Source organism: Notamacropus eugenii, chromosome 4 (genome assembly GCF_028372415.1).
Source record: "Notamacropus eugenii isolate mMacEug1 chromosome 4, mMacEug1.pri_v2, whole genome shotgun sequence".
NCBI classification, from domain to species: Eukaryota; Metazoa; Chordata; class Mammalia; order Diprotodontia; family Macropodidae; genus Notamacropus; species Notamacropus eugenii.
This window is the reverse complement of record NC_092875.1, coordinates 354,642,075-354,657,515: the sequence shown is the minus strand read 5'-3', so window position 1 is coordinate 354,657,515 and position 15,441 is coordinate 354,642,075. Positions and strand designations below refer to the sequence as shown.

The 15,441-nt window shown below is 39.6% G+C and overlaps 2 protein-coding genes across 3 annotated transcripts in view; one reads left to right on the top strand and one right to left on the bottom strand.

Moving 5' to 3' along the window:
• Positions 1–3,296, bottom strand: part of SRD5A1 (steroid 5 alpha-reductase 1) — a 32,483-nt gene extending 29,187 nt beyond the window's left edge. For both annotated transcript variants that reach the window (XM_072605391.1, XM_072605390.1), the window contains exon 1: positions 2,674–3,296. In XM_072605391.1, the coding sequence (XP_072461492.1) occupies positions 2,674–2,957 (284 nt within the window). In that variant the 5' untranslated portion in view covers positions 2,958–3,296. The remainder of the gene's footprint in view (positions 1–2,673) is intronic.
• Positions 3,297–3,454: 158 nt separating this feature from the next.
• Positions 3,455–15,441, top strand: part of NSUN2 (NOP2/Sun RNA methyltransferase 2) — a 39,071-nt gene continuing 27,084 nt past the window's right edge. Inside the window, exons 1-6 of the mRNA XM_072605389.1 lie at positions 3,455–3,874; positions 4,072–4,229; positions 6,646–6,750; positions 9,636–9,741; positions 12,539–12,610; positions 13,314–13,398. Coding sequence (XP_072461490.1) covers positions 3,779–3,874; positions 4,072–4,229; positions 6,646–6,750; positions 9,636–9,741; positions 12,539–12,610; positions 13,314–13,398 — 622 coding nt within the window. The 5' untranslated portion in view covers positions 3,455–3,778. The remainder of the gene's footprint in view (positions 3,875–4,071; positions 4,230–6,645; positions 6,751–9,635; positions 9,742–12,538; positions 12,611–13,313; positions 13,399–15,441) is intronic.

The window sequence follows — 15,441 nt, the reverse complement described above, 5'->3', positions numbered from 1 at the left end:
TTCCCCTTGCTCAAATTGAATATTTCCTCCTCTAGAGCTCAAACTAGATTTGGATTATTCCACCAATTTTGGATCAGTGACCACCATTCCCACGGTATAAATGGCTTCAAGTTTCTCTGCATTTTAGGAAAAAGTCCTTCACAAAGCAACAGCATTCCTATTTGCACACATAGATTTTGTAGTAAGTAGAAAGAGACCAGGAAACTTGGGTTCCAGTCAAGACATTTCCACTAAAGACACAAATCAAAATTTCTCTGGCATCAGTAGTCCAAGCTGATGGCTTGGACTAGATGACCTTGGGAATACCCGCCAGTTCTAAAACTGCATGCACGTTTCGTAATTTTTGTCCTCCTCTGAACAACCACATCACACACACTTTTGTACTCTACTTTGTGATTATATGTATATGGCTTATCTTCCATATTAGGCTTTGAGACTAGGCTGGCTATAAGACTAGGCTACAGACTACGAGGACAATGTCTTTTCATATTCTTCTTATTTCTCCACTCCTTCCTCAGTAACCAAATTTAGTAAAATACTACTAATAATAAAACTTAATGAAGAGGGAATGATGCCCTGAATGAGAAGGGTTACTAGTCTCCAAAAGCTGATAGAGGGGAAAAAGGCTCGAGAGAAGGATATAGGAACAAGGAAGGAAAGGGAGCCATCAATCATGAGTAAGTGGTATATGAGTTGAGAAGCCATCTGTGCTCCTTATATTAAGATTCTTAAGCATTTTTTATTGCAAAAATGTTGCTCCCAAAAGTATTTCCTGTGGGGAAACATTTAAAAATGAGTTTAAGACCCCAGATTAAGAGCTGGAAAGCATCTTAGGAACTACCTAAGGCCAACCCTAATTGTGGTGGTGCTATTTCAGTCGTGTCTGACTCTTCGTGGTCTTCTTGGTAAAGATACTAGAAAGGTTTGTCATTTCCTTCTTCAGTTCATTTTACAGATGAGGAAACAAAGCCAAACAGGATTAAGTGACTTGCCCAGGGTTACACAGTTATAATCTTGTAGAGGCAGGATTCAAACAAGTCTTTCTGACTCCAAATACAGTACTTTAGTACTTTTCACTGCACCATGTTTTCTCTTCCTATGTATGTCACCAAGACTGTAATGTAATTACTGTATATTAATTTACTTTACAGACAAGACTTTTCAGGAATACATTTAATGTGCAAAGTGACAGCAGACTTAACAATAAACATTTCTGCATCTGATTAAATTTGGTGTTAAGTTTTACAAGCTTTCTGAATATGGGAGCAAGACAAAGTTGACTGACAGAAAGAAATAAAGTACTTTGCTTCTATTTTGCCAAAGCTAAACATAGTATTTTCATACACACAAATATTCCAGTGATGAACAAATAATAACTGGACCATTTAACCAAGAAAACCTTGTTCTTCCTCTTCTATATTCTTCATTCTACATACATTCATTGAACCCTCAGTACTGCATAGCAGTACTGAGAAATGTTGTTTGGTCAGATAGGAACCTTTATTGGAAGAAATAATATTTCATGTGCTTTCCTTTTTCTCCACTCCAAAGAACAACACTACCCTAATTCAAGCACTTATCACTTCTCACCTGAATATTTCAATAGCTTCCTAACTGATCTTCCCCGTTTCCAGTCTCTCTCAAGTCACTTAAATTCAAAAAGCATTTATTAATTAACCCCTAAGTGTCAAGCATTGTGCTAGGTGCTGGGAATGTGAAGTTAAAAACAAAATTCTCTGCCTTAGTAGCTTGATTTTCTTGCGGGTAAGTAAACTATTAGAGAGAGACAGACATAAATTTTATAATAACTAAAGGTGACATGTTGTGAGCTATGGCAAACATGTCACGTTGAGCATTTTCCAACCACCTCCGGGTTTCCAGATTGGTCTTGTCTCGTGAGGTTGTTCATCAACTCTATCCAGACCCCTAGTTTGGAAGGGATCTCATTCACAAAGACCTCCTCCCGTGCCTTATCGTGCTTGGCTCTCTAAGGCAATCCCACCGGAGGTAAACTCTGGTAATCACTGTAGGTTCTAGTAGGCTTCCAGTATGGTCCTGGCAACTGATGGGTCAACTTTCCAAAGACCAGCTAAGTACGTGGAGGCCCATCACCAGAAAGCTGAAGTTGCATCTATTTCGTGACCACTGTGGTTGGTCTTTAGTTATGGAAGAGGTTAATGACTACACGACTGGCATTTTAACTTGCTCGTTACAAATTATCCATAGAAAACAGGAATTCATCCTAATTGAGAAAGCGATATAAAAAAACGGGGCAAAGGTTTACCAAACGGGGCGTGGAGGGCCAGGGCTCTCCGGCGAGGCTCTGCCGCCAGGTACCACGTGCCCTCCGAGGAGGATCCCCAGGCTGGACCACACGGATCAAACACAAAATAGGAGCCAACCCTGCTTCCAGCGGCCACAGAAATCAGACTCCTCCGACCGCGTCCTAGGGCTCTCTCCTTTTATTTGAACGCTTATGCCACCCGGTCTCTGCTTTCGTTACTTCTGGGGAGCAAAACTCCCCGGGGTGGGGGCGCTTTTAGACCAGCTGGAGGTCACCCCCAAACTCCTGATGGCCACGGTTATTTTGGGGAGAGGCAGAGGAGGAGGTAAGGTGGGGAGCAGAGGGGGAGAGAGGGAAGGGATCCTCTCCCTCCCCCCCCACGTGGTTACCTTTGCAAGTAGTGGGTGATGAAGATGGCCAGCAGGATGCGATTGGGCCAGTGGCTGAGACGCTGGGCCGGGGTGCAGGTGGTCACGTAGAGGGGCACCAGCAAGCACGGCAGCTCCTGTACGAACCACGCCAGCTTCCCCGGCATTGTCGGGCCAAAGATGGCCCTGGAGTGGCGGCCATAGGGCGACCCCACGATCCGCTGCAGTGCCCATAATTTCAGCCCCAAGACCACCACAAGGGAGGAGAGCTTCTCAATGGGACCAAATTCCACCGAGAACGTCATGGTCCCGGCAGGCAGGGCTGGGGCTCCGGCTGCCGCCGAGCCTGGAACGATCCAGCAGGGTGCTGCAGCAACGACGCCCTTGGGCGAGGGGAGACGGAGCAAACAGCGGTGTGGGATCCGAGGTCTCGGCTTTATTCCGTTCCAGGACCACGGGGCCTTGAGACGAGTGGAAAGTGACTAAAAGAGCCGGTTAGAGGCAGACTGCCGGAGAAGAGAGGTGCAAAGATGATCTTAAAAGAGGCACTCGGCTGAGGGGAGGGGCCGAAGGTCAGGAGGTCCGAGACCGAGGACGTCGATTGAACAAGCCGCCCTTTTAACTCCGGAGGAAGGCCTCCTATTGGACGACAGGGCCTCCTTTGTCTCCGCCCCTCCATCCCCCCCGCCCCCAGAAGATCCACGTGTGACCGATTCTGAGCAAATCAGAAAATGCTGGTAATTCTAAGAGCCGCCCCCGAGTCGCTCCTCGGGTCTCTCCTGACCCGCCCACGAGCTGCACCGCACTACGCCTGCGCCCCCGGCTTAGGGTGGCGAACTCAGTGCCTGCAAAACAAAGCCCTTCACGGAAAAGACATTTCGGGGTTTCGCCCTTACGGTTCTCCGCCGTCAGAAAACATTACTGCCTTTCCGAGGGCTTTTTCCAGCGGAGAAGTAAGGTTTGGGTGTTCCTGGGGATTTTCCTCCCCACTTCTCGCCATAGGCTCTTACATAGGCGATGCTTCCCTGGGCTGGGGCCTAAGTAGAAGGCCCCCCTCGAGGTGGGACGAGCCGGCGGCGTCATTCTGAAGCTCGTGGCGCGTGGCGTGGTCCCCGTGCTCGGCAGCATGGGTCGGCGGTATAGGAACAGGCGGCGCTCGCAGCAGCAACGCCCGGAGTCTCGAGAGGACGCGGCGGACGGGGACGGGAAGCGGGATAAGTCGGTAAGGACCGTGCTCCTGCGGGGAGTCGGGAGTGGGACAGCCGGGACCAGGCCATCAGAAAGATGGGCTGGAGGCCGCGGAGGGGGGAGCGGTGGCCCGCGGCTCCCCGCGCCCCTGCCCACCCGGCTCTCCCGGAGCCCCCTGCCCTTTGAGGACAGCCGCGGAGGCGTTCCTCATCCTTTCCCGTCTCTCTTTAGGGTTGGGAGGGCGGCTATCCCGAGATCGTCAAAGAGAACAAGTTGTTTGAACACTACTACCAGGAGCTGAAGATCGTGCCCGAAGGCGAGTGGGAGCAGTTCATGCAGGCCCTCCGGGAGCCGCTCCCGGCCACCCTGAGAATCACCGGATACAAATGGTACGGCCCGGGGCCAGCACGAGAGAGCTGAGGGACATGGGACCTTGTGCGCTGGGGGTTTGGGGAATAACCATCCCCGTGTGCGTCTTTGAAACGTGGCCTTCTAACGATCTCCCAGAGAATCCCTCTTGCTTTGGGACTGGGCTTGGGGCGCGATCCGCGATGTGGCCATCGTACTTAGCGGGTGTGAATACTGTGTTAGCGCCTGCTGTCTTAGACACGGTTCAGCATTCAGCATGCGCCTTCTTCCACCTTTCCATGCCTTAGTTCTACAAGATTCCTGACCCTGTCACCCGCGGAGGTCCAGCGTGCCTCTCATCCTCGCGTGGGCTGCAGGGCAGGTACTGCTGTGATACGACCATCAGGTTTTTCCCGCATACCTACTCTAGCTGATAATCCCTTGGGTTCTGATGTGATGTGTTGAAACCAGCTTTTGTATCCATATTGCATTTTTGCTGGGTCAGCCATGACTTGGGGTTTCTGGAGATTGTGTGTGTGTTTGTATTTTAAAGCTGGTCTTTGTGGGGCAGCTTTGACATGTTAAGTTTTCCAGATGTCATCCAGTCAGCTCTCTCTTACTCATTTCTGGGCCCAGCTTATTATCCATTTGTGTATATCTATACTGATACATTAATTATTCCGTTGTATATCATAGACTGGGCAACAGGCATTTTTCGACCAGTTGATTTTTACTATATGAATTGAGCTGTTGGGAGGTCATTGGCCTCGTGAGGAGATGCTGCTGTCTTTTGGGTTTTGATGTGTGTGTGTCACAGTATCGTTGATAAGGGAAGAGAGCATCTGGAGGACATCACAGCCTTACAAGAGAATCTCTCTAATTTTTGAAATTTTTACAGGGTCTTATCCATGGCAGTGGCAGATATCTTTGACCATCATACATCTTGTTTTCTGGGTTAGTTGGTATAAATATATAGAAACTTAAAGGCTGACACAGTGATTGTGTTTTTCAGTCTTCTGTGATCTTAGCACGCATGAGATAGTCCTTATTGGCAGAATGCCTTTAAGGCTGCATTCTGTTTTACTGAGTCTAATGTGTTTTTTAACGAAATAATGGACCTAATAGTATTTTCTTACAACCAACGTGAAGTAATGATCTGCTTTTGAAACTTATTAGTGATTGCAGTTTGTTCATGTCTCATTTGGGTTGTAGTCTAGAGTTGGAAGGAACTTCAGACTGGTTACCCCAACCTCTTCATTTTACAGTTAGGCGCAAGGTCATACAGGTAGTAAGCATCAGTAGTTGAGTTTGATTCTAGGTCTCTGCTGACTCCAGAATCAGTGCTCTTTCCCAGCTACAACTTTGATGGACTTATTAATATGCCACACTAGTATACTTAGTACTTGATCATTCCCATAAGGGGGCGGCAATGGGTTGATGGTTATTGATGTCCTCTTGACAACCTTTTTTTTTGTTGCTATCTGCATCTTCCCATCCTTAAGTTTGTAAAATGATTCCGCAATGCTTTGGATTTGCTCTTTGTACTTGATTTGGTCTAATTATTGCCAATTCCGTTTTTTTAATTGCCATTTTTAGTATCTTATAATCACATTGGATACTGAAGTGTTTGGAGTCCAGTTATAATTCCACTGTCATTGGTGATGAGAATTGATGTTTTGGAATGATGGGAAATCTCTTCTGTTTCCTATTATTATATACTTTTAATAGTGCCAAGAAACTTTAAATGAATTAATGACATCAATCAAAGTAGGAAATGTGGTCAGATCAGTTATTGCATTAATTTTTAGACTTAACTTTAGGTTTAACATAAAGAGAACAAAACTAAAAACATTACTACCCCCAGAAAAAAAATTGTTGAGAAAATGATGGTAATGTGAGCTATAATGAAACGGGAATTTTAAAAACATTTGATTTGGAGGATAAATAATTTGATTCTTTGGCCTTTGGGAAAAAAGAATTACAGAATTAATGCACCTTGGCAGAATTTTTCCTGTCTTCTGCCTTCTGCTTTTATGTCTAAAAAGTTTGAATAAGAATGTATGTGTAGAACCTATATAAGATAGCATGCTGTTGTGGGGAGGGAGGGGAAAGTATCTAAAATATATGGAACTGATTGTAGAAAACTGAAAGCAAATAAAATAATTTTTAAAAAAAGTTTAAATCATAGAAACAATATTACAAGAATATCTTGAGGGTAGTGATGAAGTATGTTATAAAGCTGTCACCTCTAAAGTAGCAAAAAAAAAAATGGGAAGTGTTTAGTTTTATTTTTCCCCAATAAGGGAAGTGATAACAATGACAGATGCCTTCTTCTCAAACATAAAAAAAAAGTTAGCTTTGGATTGTAAATGTGTTTTGAAACATTTCTTAAGGAGGAAAAGTTATGTTTTCTTTTAAATCAAGCTGACAATTAAACTATTTGCCTCCTCTCAACAGCCATGCAAAGGAGATTCTCCATTGCCTGAAGAATAAGTATTTCAAGGAACTAGAGGATCTGGTGGTAGATGGTCAGAAAGTTGAAGTACCACAGCCTTTAAGCTGGTAGGTTAAATCAAATTTCTTTTTTCTGATGACTTTGGTATTTTAGTCATTGCTACTGTTGGTGTGCTCAATTATTTTCCACAGTAATTTTTGCAACTAAAAGATGGTTCTGTGGCCTGATTGATTGCCTTCTGTTTGTTATGCTGTCACCACAACTTCCAGACTTGGTCCTTGGTTTTGTGAGTTGGGAAACTGATTTACATTAAATCATGCTAAAAATGGCTTATAAGCTTGAATAAGAATTTGTTAAAATAATATTATAAAACAAATTAAAAGGTATGTAACAAGATAAAAGATGAGAAAGGATGTAAGGAGCAGAGAATAAGTGCACAGGCCACAGTCTGTGGTAATTCAAATAGAACTGAAATTCTTATCACTGCAAAGCATTCTAGTTAAATTTCACATTTTCCATGTAACTACCAAGAGCCAAATTAGAATTTCATCCAATTTTGCCAAGATTTCTAGTTAAATTAAAAGCAATGATATGATTTAGCATTTGGCTCCAGTGTTATTTGAAAGGCAGTCTAAGACCCAATGACACTGGTTTCACTGCCTACAATAGCATGCAGAGTTAGCCTAATATTCAGTCTCTGGTAGAATGATGCAGCTTACCTTTGCAACCTGTCTTTTATAGTGCTTTTATACAATTTCTTGCTAATTTTAGAGAGTGATATCCCTAATGTCTCTGCCCCATTACTCTTAGATCACTATGCCCACTGTTTCTAGAACTTAATTGCACATGTGTTTGCCCTGAAATCTTTTATCTTATTCTGCCTGCCCCCATCGTTACCCCCATCTGGCTTCTGGGTAGTCCATCCTAGAGAGAATTTTTTCCTCTCTTTCTGTTTGTGTCATTTCTTTCCCATAGATTGCTTTGTATAACTGGGGTTTTATGTGTATGAGTTTACTTCAATTAGGTAAATCTAACATTTATTATAATTACTTTTGTGGAAGGGACCATGACATATTTCCTCATGATGCTTTGCATGGAAATTATTTGGTTGAATAAAATTTTAGAAATAATCCTTTAAAATTGAAATAATACAAATTAAGACTCTGACCTAGCTGTTTTGATAAATGTGTATGTCCTTCTTTCTTGAAGAGGACCATGACATCAAGATGATGATATGACTTGCAGTTGAGTTTGATTTGAGTGAGGGAGGTGCAAGGTCACCAACCTCACTTTCTTCTCCTGAGTCATTTGGGTCCAGTGACCTCTCATATTCATCAGGATGACTGGAGATGACCCAGGATGCAATGTGAGACCCTGGCCCTTCAGACCTTTCACTTTGAGTGAGATGCATCCATTCAATGAATAGGCTTCTTTAAGTTACTCAAAGGGTGGCCCCTTTAATCAAAAAAAAAAAATCAAACTGGGAGGGAAAGACTGTCAGGGTTCCTGGGTAAAAACAAAAAATAGGACAGAAGTCTATTTTGATGAATAGAATATCAAGGAAAAACAAAGTATTACATTCATATGTCTAAATTTAGAAGGGGTGACATTTAATCTTGTCTAACTTCCTTATATTTTCTAGATTAGGAAACTAAAGTTGTAAGAGATTAAATGATGTTATTTTTGTGACACTGAATAGATAGCAGAACCTAGATTTGAACCCAGAATTTCTGACACCAAATCCATCATTCCTGTTATTATGCAATGCTACCTTCTAGTTGTTAGTCAAATTTGAAATACTTAGGTTCTTTTATGAATTGTAAAGATGCTTATAAGTTAATGAGAACTGAAAATATAAATTATAAAATAAATACTTTTTTCTCCACGGATTCTTAGTTTTCAGCTATGTCAAGGTATATAGCCATGCTTTCCCCCTTTTTGCTTGTCATCTAGGTTGCACAGTGTGTAAAATGCTGGAGTTAGGAAGTCCTGAATTCAAATCTAGCTTCAGACACTTAGTAGTTTGAAATTCATCAATTAGACTTTTACTGAGTACTTTCTATGTATGTGTTCAGCATCTTATTAAGTACTATGAAATATACAAAAGAAATATATGAGGGCTTAAAAGTTTGATCTGGGTGGAGAGATGAAAGCAACACAAACGATGTTGGTAAGTGTATGGCATCATAATTTTTTGTCTAAAATTTCCCTAATCTCTTCCTATACGTTTATCTTGAAAATAATTCCATAATCCTTTGTTCCTTCACACCAAAATCTGGGGTGTGTATTTCAAGCTCAAGTGTTCTGTAGCCAAATCCATTATTAAGTGCTATGCTAAAGGGTAGGAAATTATTGAAGTTCTTTGTGCAGAGAAATAATATGAAGAAAAAAGGGAACCCTTCAAAAAACTAGAGTATAGTCTGAGAAGAGGTCAAGAAAATAAGAGCTGTCTGAGAAGTCAAGATCATTCATATATTATTTAGGAAGAAGTGCTTTTGTATCTAAGAGCAATTTCAAGTCAATACTGATTAAGTACAGTTATTAGGGACAGTTTGCTTCTCATACTTCCAAACCTGGATTTTCACCTGACAGTGTTTTTCCAGATTTGTGTTATGTTGTTAGCACTAGAGTGACATGGTCCTCTATGAAAGGATATCCTGGGATGGCAGAGGAAAAATCTTTTAGAACTTGTTAAAATAGTAAAGTGAATTGTATGGAATTTTCTATTCCATAGAGAGCCAACCAATATGGTTCAGAAATGAAAATGTACAAAATATAAATGTTTCTATTCACAATGTCATTGAAAGATTTTATACTTTCTTACCTTCTTTGTATTTCAGAAGTATTGTTTTAGACATTTGTTAATTTTTAGACTGCAAAGTTACTGAACTATCCTTAGAGAAAAAAACTGCTGATTTAATATTTAACTTTCTTTTTTAATCACTTAACTATGGGATTACCAAATGTCTCCAACTTTTCTTATTTTCATTAGGTACCCAGAAGAGCTTGCATGGCACACAAATCTGAGTCGAAAAATCTTGAGGAAGTCTCCACAGCTGGAAAAATTTCACCAGTTTTTGGTTAGCGAAACTGAATCTGTAAGTATTGTTTTTTTAGACATATGGACTAAGAGAATATTAAATTTGAATGGGACATTAGAAATCGAGGATCACCGTAGCCATTCCCCCAATCCATTTTATAGTTTAATTCATCCAGTGTTTATTAAGTAGCTACTAAATGTAAAGGACATGGCATTGAGGCTACAAAGGCAGAAATGAAGCTGTTCTTTACCACAAGAAGCTTATATTTTAATGAGTGTAAGGACATTGAAGCCCAGGGAAGTGAAGTGACTCCACCAAGATAACTCAGCTGGTTAATGGTAGTTCAAAACACACATTGCTAAGTTTCTGTCAGCAATAAATTTCCCCCTTGGACACAAGACTATTGTGATGATGTGGTCAGGAAATAGGGGGATAGAGATCTGGGATTTCCATATCTGCAACTATATTTTTGGGTTAATTCTTTAGCAAGCAGTTGTAACCTGTCTCCTTTCCCCATTTAACTTCACCCTCCTACTTCTACAAGTTACAAGGAAGGAAAGCCAAGGATGACACTTGTCACCAAGTAAATAAAGAGTTCTTTCTTTTCCTCAGCCCTAACTCAGAAAAGGGGAGGGCAGGGAGTCTTTCTCTAATCCATGTTAGTTCTCATAGTGTTAGACTTGATCAAAGAAGAGTCACAACTCTATAAACAGTTGTTACTCTTCAGATGGTTGAAGAATGAGAAGCCAAGTAGGAGTGACAAAAGAGATTGTGTCTTCCCAATGACTTAGAAATCTAGAAACCCTACAAACCTCTGGGCTCAAAACAGTAGAATATTTCTTTTTTGTTGGCTGCATCAAGTGCCAGAGTCTGCTCAGGCTGTTCTCCTCACACCTTCAGATACTTTCCCTTTATTTTCATTCCCTTTTCCCAAATCAGGGAATCTTGGAGACTCCATGGCTTAAAAGTCAACCTCTCCTTACTTTTTCCCCTTTCTGTCCTGCCCACATATACATCTGAGCCCTCACATAAAGGATTCTTAGATGGAAAGGAAGGGGACACAGACACTGAGGTTTACAAAGTACTTACATTTCAGTCTAAGCTAGGAATGAAATAAAAAAAGATGGAATAGTATCTAGCTTCTTTCATTTCACAGACACACTCTAGTCTCAGATACTTTCAATCTATATGCAAGTCTTCAGATATAAGCTGTATAATGACTTCTTGGGGATGCAGTCTTCGATTTGCTATAGAAGTTGTCTCTATCAATTGACTTAGTTTAAAAGCCCAGTTTAAAATTAGTTAAATAATTGAGTTGTTTAGAACCTTCAGAAGTGATCTAATCTACCTCATTTGTAATTAAAGAGCCAAAGGAATTTTAAGATACTTTATACTTAGCTTATTTCTTGCTTTCCTACTTTCTTTAAAATGAAACTTGGTGGGCCTAAGATCAGACATTTGGGCACCTCACCAAATGACAAAGATCTAGTTTAAGACTGACCAAAAAGGCACCATAAACTCTGTATATACTCTTTTTGACCCAGAGATACCACTATTATGTCTATACCCCAAAGATATTTAAAAAAGAAGAAAATGAGCCATATAATTAGAGAACTTCTTTTTGTAGTGGGAAAGAATTGGGAACAAAAGAAGTACTCATGAATTGAGGAAGGAGTAAGTAAATTGTGGTGTAGTAGCATAATGTGAATTTGAGTGTATCTCATTCAAAGTGAGAATGTGATAAGACCTTGGCCTGACAGGGCCAGGATCTCCCATTGCATCCTAGGCCATCTGCAGTCATCCTGATGAATATCAGGCCACTGGACCCAGATGACTCAGGAGAAGGAAGTGAGGTTGGTGACCTTGCACAGCCTTCCCTCACTAAATCAAAGTCAACTGCATGTCATGTCATCACTTTGACGTCATAGTCCATCTGCTTCGAGAACGAAGGACAAACACAACAACAAAATGATGAAAGGAATGGTTTCAGAAAACCTGAAAGACTTGTATAAACTAATGCAAAATTAAGTGAGCAAAGCCAGGAGAACAATTTAAGTAATAAGAATAGCAACAGACAATCTTGAGAAACTTAGTCAACCATGGTGAAGCATGTGGCCCACCTCCTGACAAATACAGAATGAGACATATTTTGGAGAGTGTCCAATGTGGAAATTTGTTTCTCTTGACCATGCATAGTATGGGGAGAATCACAGAATTGACAGAAATAACTCTTGAAAAGTTTGAGACTACAGTTTAAGGATACTTGATATATTGTCACTATTAAGAACCTATAGACCTTTTTTGTGTGGTGCTCCAGAGAGCAAAAATAGGTCTAGAAGATGGAAGTTAACAGTGATTATAGGTTTTGTCTCAGCATAAGAAAAAACTTGCCCCAAAATAGAACTTTCCAGCAATGGAATGACCTGCTTTGTAAAGGGCCTGTGGCTGGAACCTATATTAAAGTATAGGATCAATGACTCTTGTGCATATTGTGAATAGAATTCTCACATTAGGTTGGAAATTAAACTGAATTAGTTAAGGTTCTTTCCAGTTCTGAGGTTCATTAATCTCTTGCATGTAGTCAAAGCCCTTTTGGGAGGTGGAAGTGGGAGGTCATATGAAGGAAGAGAGACCTATCAAGGGATATCCTTAATATACGTTTATGACAAAACTGTCTTTTAAAGTGACTTAATTCATTGAAATCTATTTGGATTATCATTACATAGCAAATTACGTTATGTTTATTTTTGTGTTTACATTGCAATAAAATACGTGATATATTTGCCTTTTATTTTGAAATAGGTATGTATTTGCAGTTTTATAAACATGTAGTTACTGATAATTTTTCCTTCAGGGAAATATTAGTCGTCAGGAAGCTGTCAGTATGATTCCACCCTTGCTGCTTAACGTTCAACCTCACCATAAGGTATTGTTTATTTTTAAAATTTAAGTGTTTTTCTTAATGTAGAAGAAAACTAAAGGATTTAGGATTACTTGAGAACATAAGTGTATGCCAAAGCCACTTAAAAATGAGTAAGTTTTGCCTTTCACTTGTAAAAATATTAATGGCTAACATTTATATAGGGTTTATGTGCCAGGCACCATGCTTAGTGCTTTGTGATTATAAATTCATTTGATCCTTATGACTGCTCTTGAAGTGTGCTATTATTCCCATTTAACAGATGAAGAAATTGAGGTAAACAGAGGTTAATGACTTGTCTAAGATTACGTAATTTGTAAGTGTCTGACATCGGATTTGAACCCTGATCATCTTATTTCAGGCCCAGCACTCTCTCCACTGCTGCTCTATTAATTGATTGTTGAACTCATTTGTCTGTTATCCAATTCAACAGATATTAAATGCTTAAAAATATTTTCAGTTCATAATTTATTTTTCCATATTGTCTAAAGGGGAACTTGGAGGACCAGTCTTTGGGCAGCTATATGGGGTCAGAGGCAGAACTTAATTTTTTCAGTGGCTTTGGCATTTTGATTTTCTCATTTCTTACAATAACCCTTAAGGTAGGTAGGATGGGGCAATATGTTTTAGTGCATTTCATAAAGCTTCCTTGGAGAATGTAGTTTTCAAAACAAAAACATCAAATACTTTTTCCTGTTTTCATGAATAGATTTTAGATATGTGTGCAGCACCTGGATCAAAGACTGCCCAGTTAATTGAAATGCTTCATGCTGATATGAATGTTTCCTTTCCAGGTACGTGATGGTATATTGTTTAAGTGGGGGAAGTGGTTTATGTTTTGGGAAATGATTCAGGGAAAGGTCAAAGTACACTCTGTAATTGTGGCATCTATAAAATTTAGGTTGCTTTATTTAATTTGAGGTGGTTTTCAAAATGAAAACAAAGCTGGGTATTTTTGTACCATGCTTATTAATTACGAATTTCATATTCCTAATGTGAGACAGTGCCTATCCTTTGTTTAGAGGTTGTTAGTAATTTTGAACTCGTGCTATTAGAAACTTATTTTTTTTTGCTTTAAGTATGAATTTATTGATGTCAGCTTTACAAGCTAATCATTCTAATACAGAGTGATTTGGGAAATAGAGACATTAATAAACTCATGAGAACTTGAATGGTCAAAAAAAATTATGTAGAGGTTTCCATAAAGAATCTGGAGACTGCTTTCAGTTATAGCAATAAACAGTTCAAAGTTGCTAATTAGAACATTTTATCCAGAAACATACATCTATTGCACTGATACCAAATCTGTTACCATATAATTGAGTTTGAAAATAGACAAAATTTTTTTGTTCTTATGTACCGAAATTAAAGCCTAATCTTAAGGATATTTCTACAAGATCCATGCTATTGTGTATTGTTTGCATTTTATTGTTGACATCAAATTCTGTATTTACCTTACTGGTTACAAATACATTCTAATTTTTCAAAGCCATATGCAACATTGACTTACTACTTGGTCTAGTAATACTTCAGTTTTTTGAAAAGGCTGACTCTAGAAATGGACAAGAATTTTCAGCACCTGTGGTTCTGGGCAGCAGCAGCATCAAAAAAGACAGTCATCTGAATGACCCAACTATTTGTAAACTATCAACTTTTCTTCTTTTTAGAATTGCCCTTACTAGACATCTTTAGTACATCAATTCTTCCTTTTGTTTAGATAAGGTTTCATCCATATTGCAAAGGTGATCGCTCGCTCATCATACTAAGCTGGTCCTCATAGCTCCTCTTATTACTTGTCAATTCATCTGCTGCTGTTCTGACTGACTACTTTCATTTCTTCATTCACTGATTCTTTAGATTTTTCTGCTAAGGATAATCTTTTAGAGAGTGCTTAGCACTCAGAATGAAAATGCACTGATTTGCTATCAGCCAATTGAAGTCGGGATGTAAGATCCACTATCTTTGACATATAATGATTTTTTATTAAATCCCCATGGTATTCAACATCTGGAACCTCCCTGTTTGATGTCATCACCAGCATTCCAACTAGACTGGTACTCTGAACAGGTTCTTGCCAAGCCTTGTCATCTGATTCTTCCTGATCTTGTACAGTGGCATTCACCAGAACAGGTTTTTCCTGGGTGTTCTGTACCAGCTGGGCCCCACTTGCGTTCTTCACCTTATCTGCCATCCTTTGGTTTTCCTTACATAACTTGATTTTGGCTAACTGGGCTTCCAATGTTCCTTCTGCTCCAGCTTGGCAGTCTTCTCTAAACTTCAGCTTGACCTGTTGTACAAGACCTTCTCTCCTACAAACTTTTTTAAAGTAATTTTCAGGGTTAATTCAATAAGTAATAAGTAATCTGTATGTTGAAAAGTTATGACCATTTTATCCTTGATTTATTTTATTTTATTTTATTAGAAATAAAATTTTGTAATGTTCTTGTGTAAATAGGGCATAAGTCAGCATGTAGCTTATATATTCAGATAGTTTGTACTTTGTAACCGTTTTGTTTTTCTCATTGTCAGCTTCTGATTATTTATTGACTAAATCTGTTATGTTCCAAAAGAGGGTTAAGAATGAAAAATTTACACTGATTGGTTATTGAACTAAATTGGTTCTGAAACTATTTGGTTATATGAACTAAAAGGCAAAAAATAGTCTAAATTCAGTTTCTCTTTATATCCTTCAAGTCTGTAAAGGAGTTTGTCTTTGGAATTGCTTTTTACTTATAAGTCTATAGGAAATAATACATTAAACACTAAGATCAGCACTTAACTTTAATGCTTAATTTAGGTAACATGGCCACTTCACACTCCCACTCACTCTGCCTTTA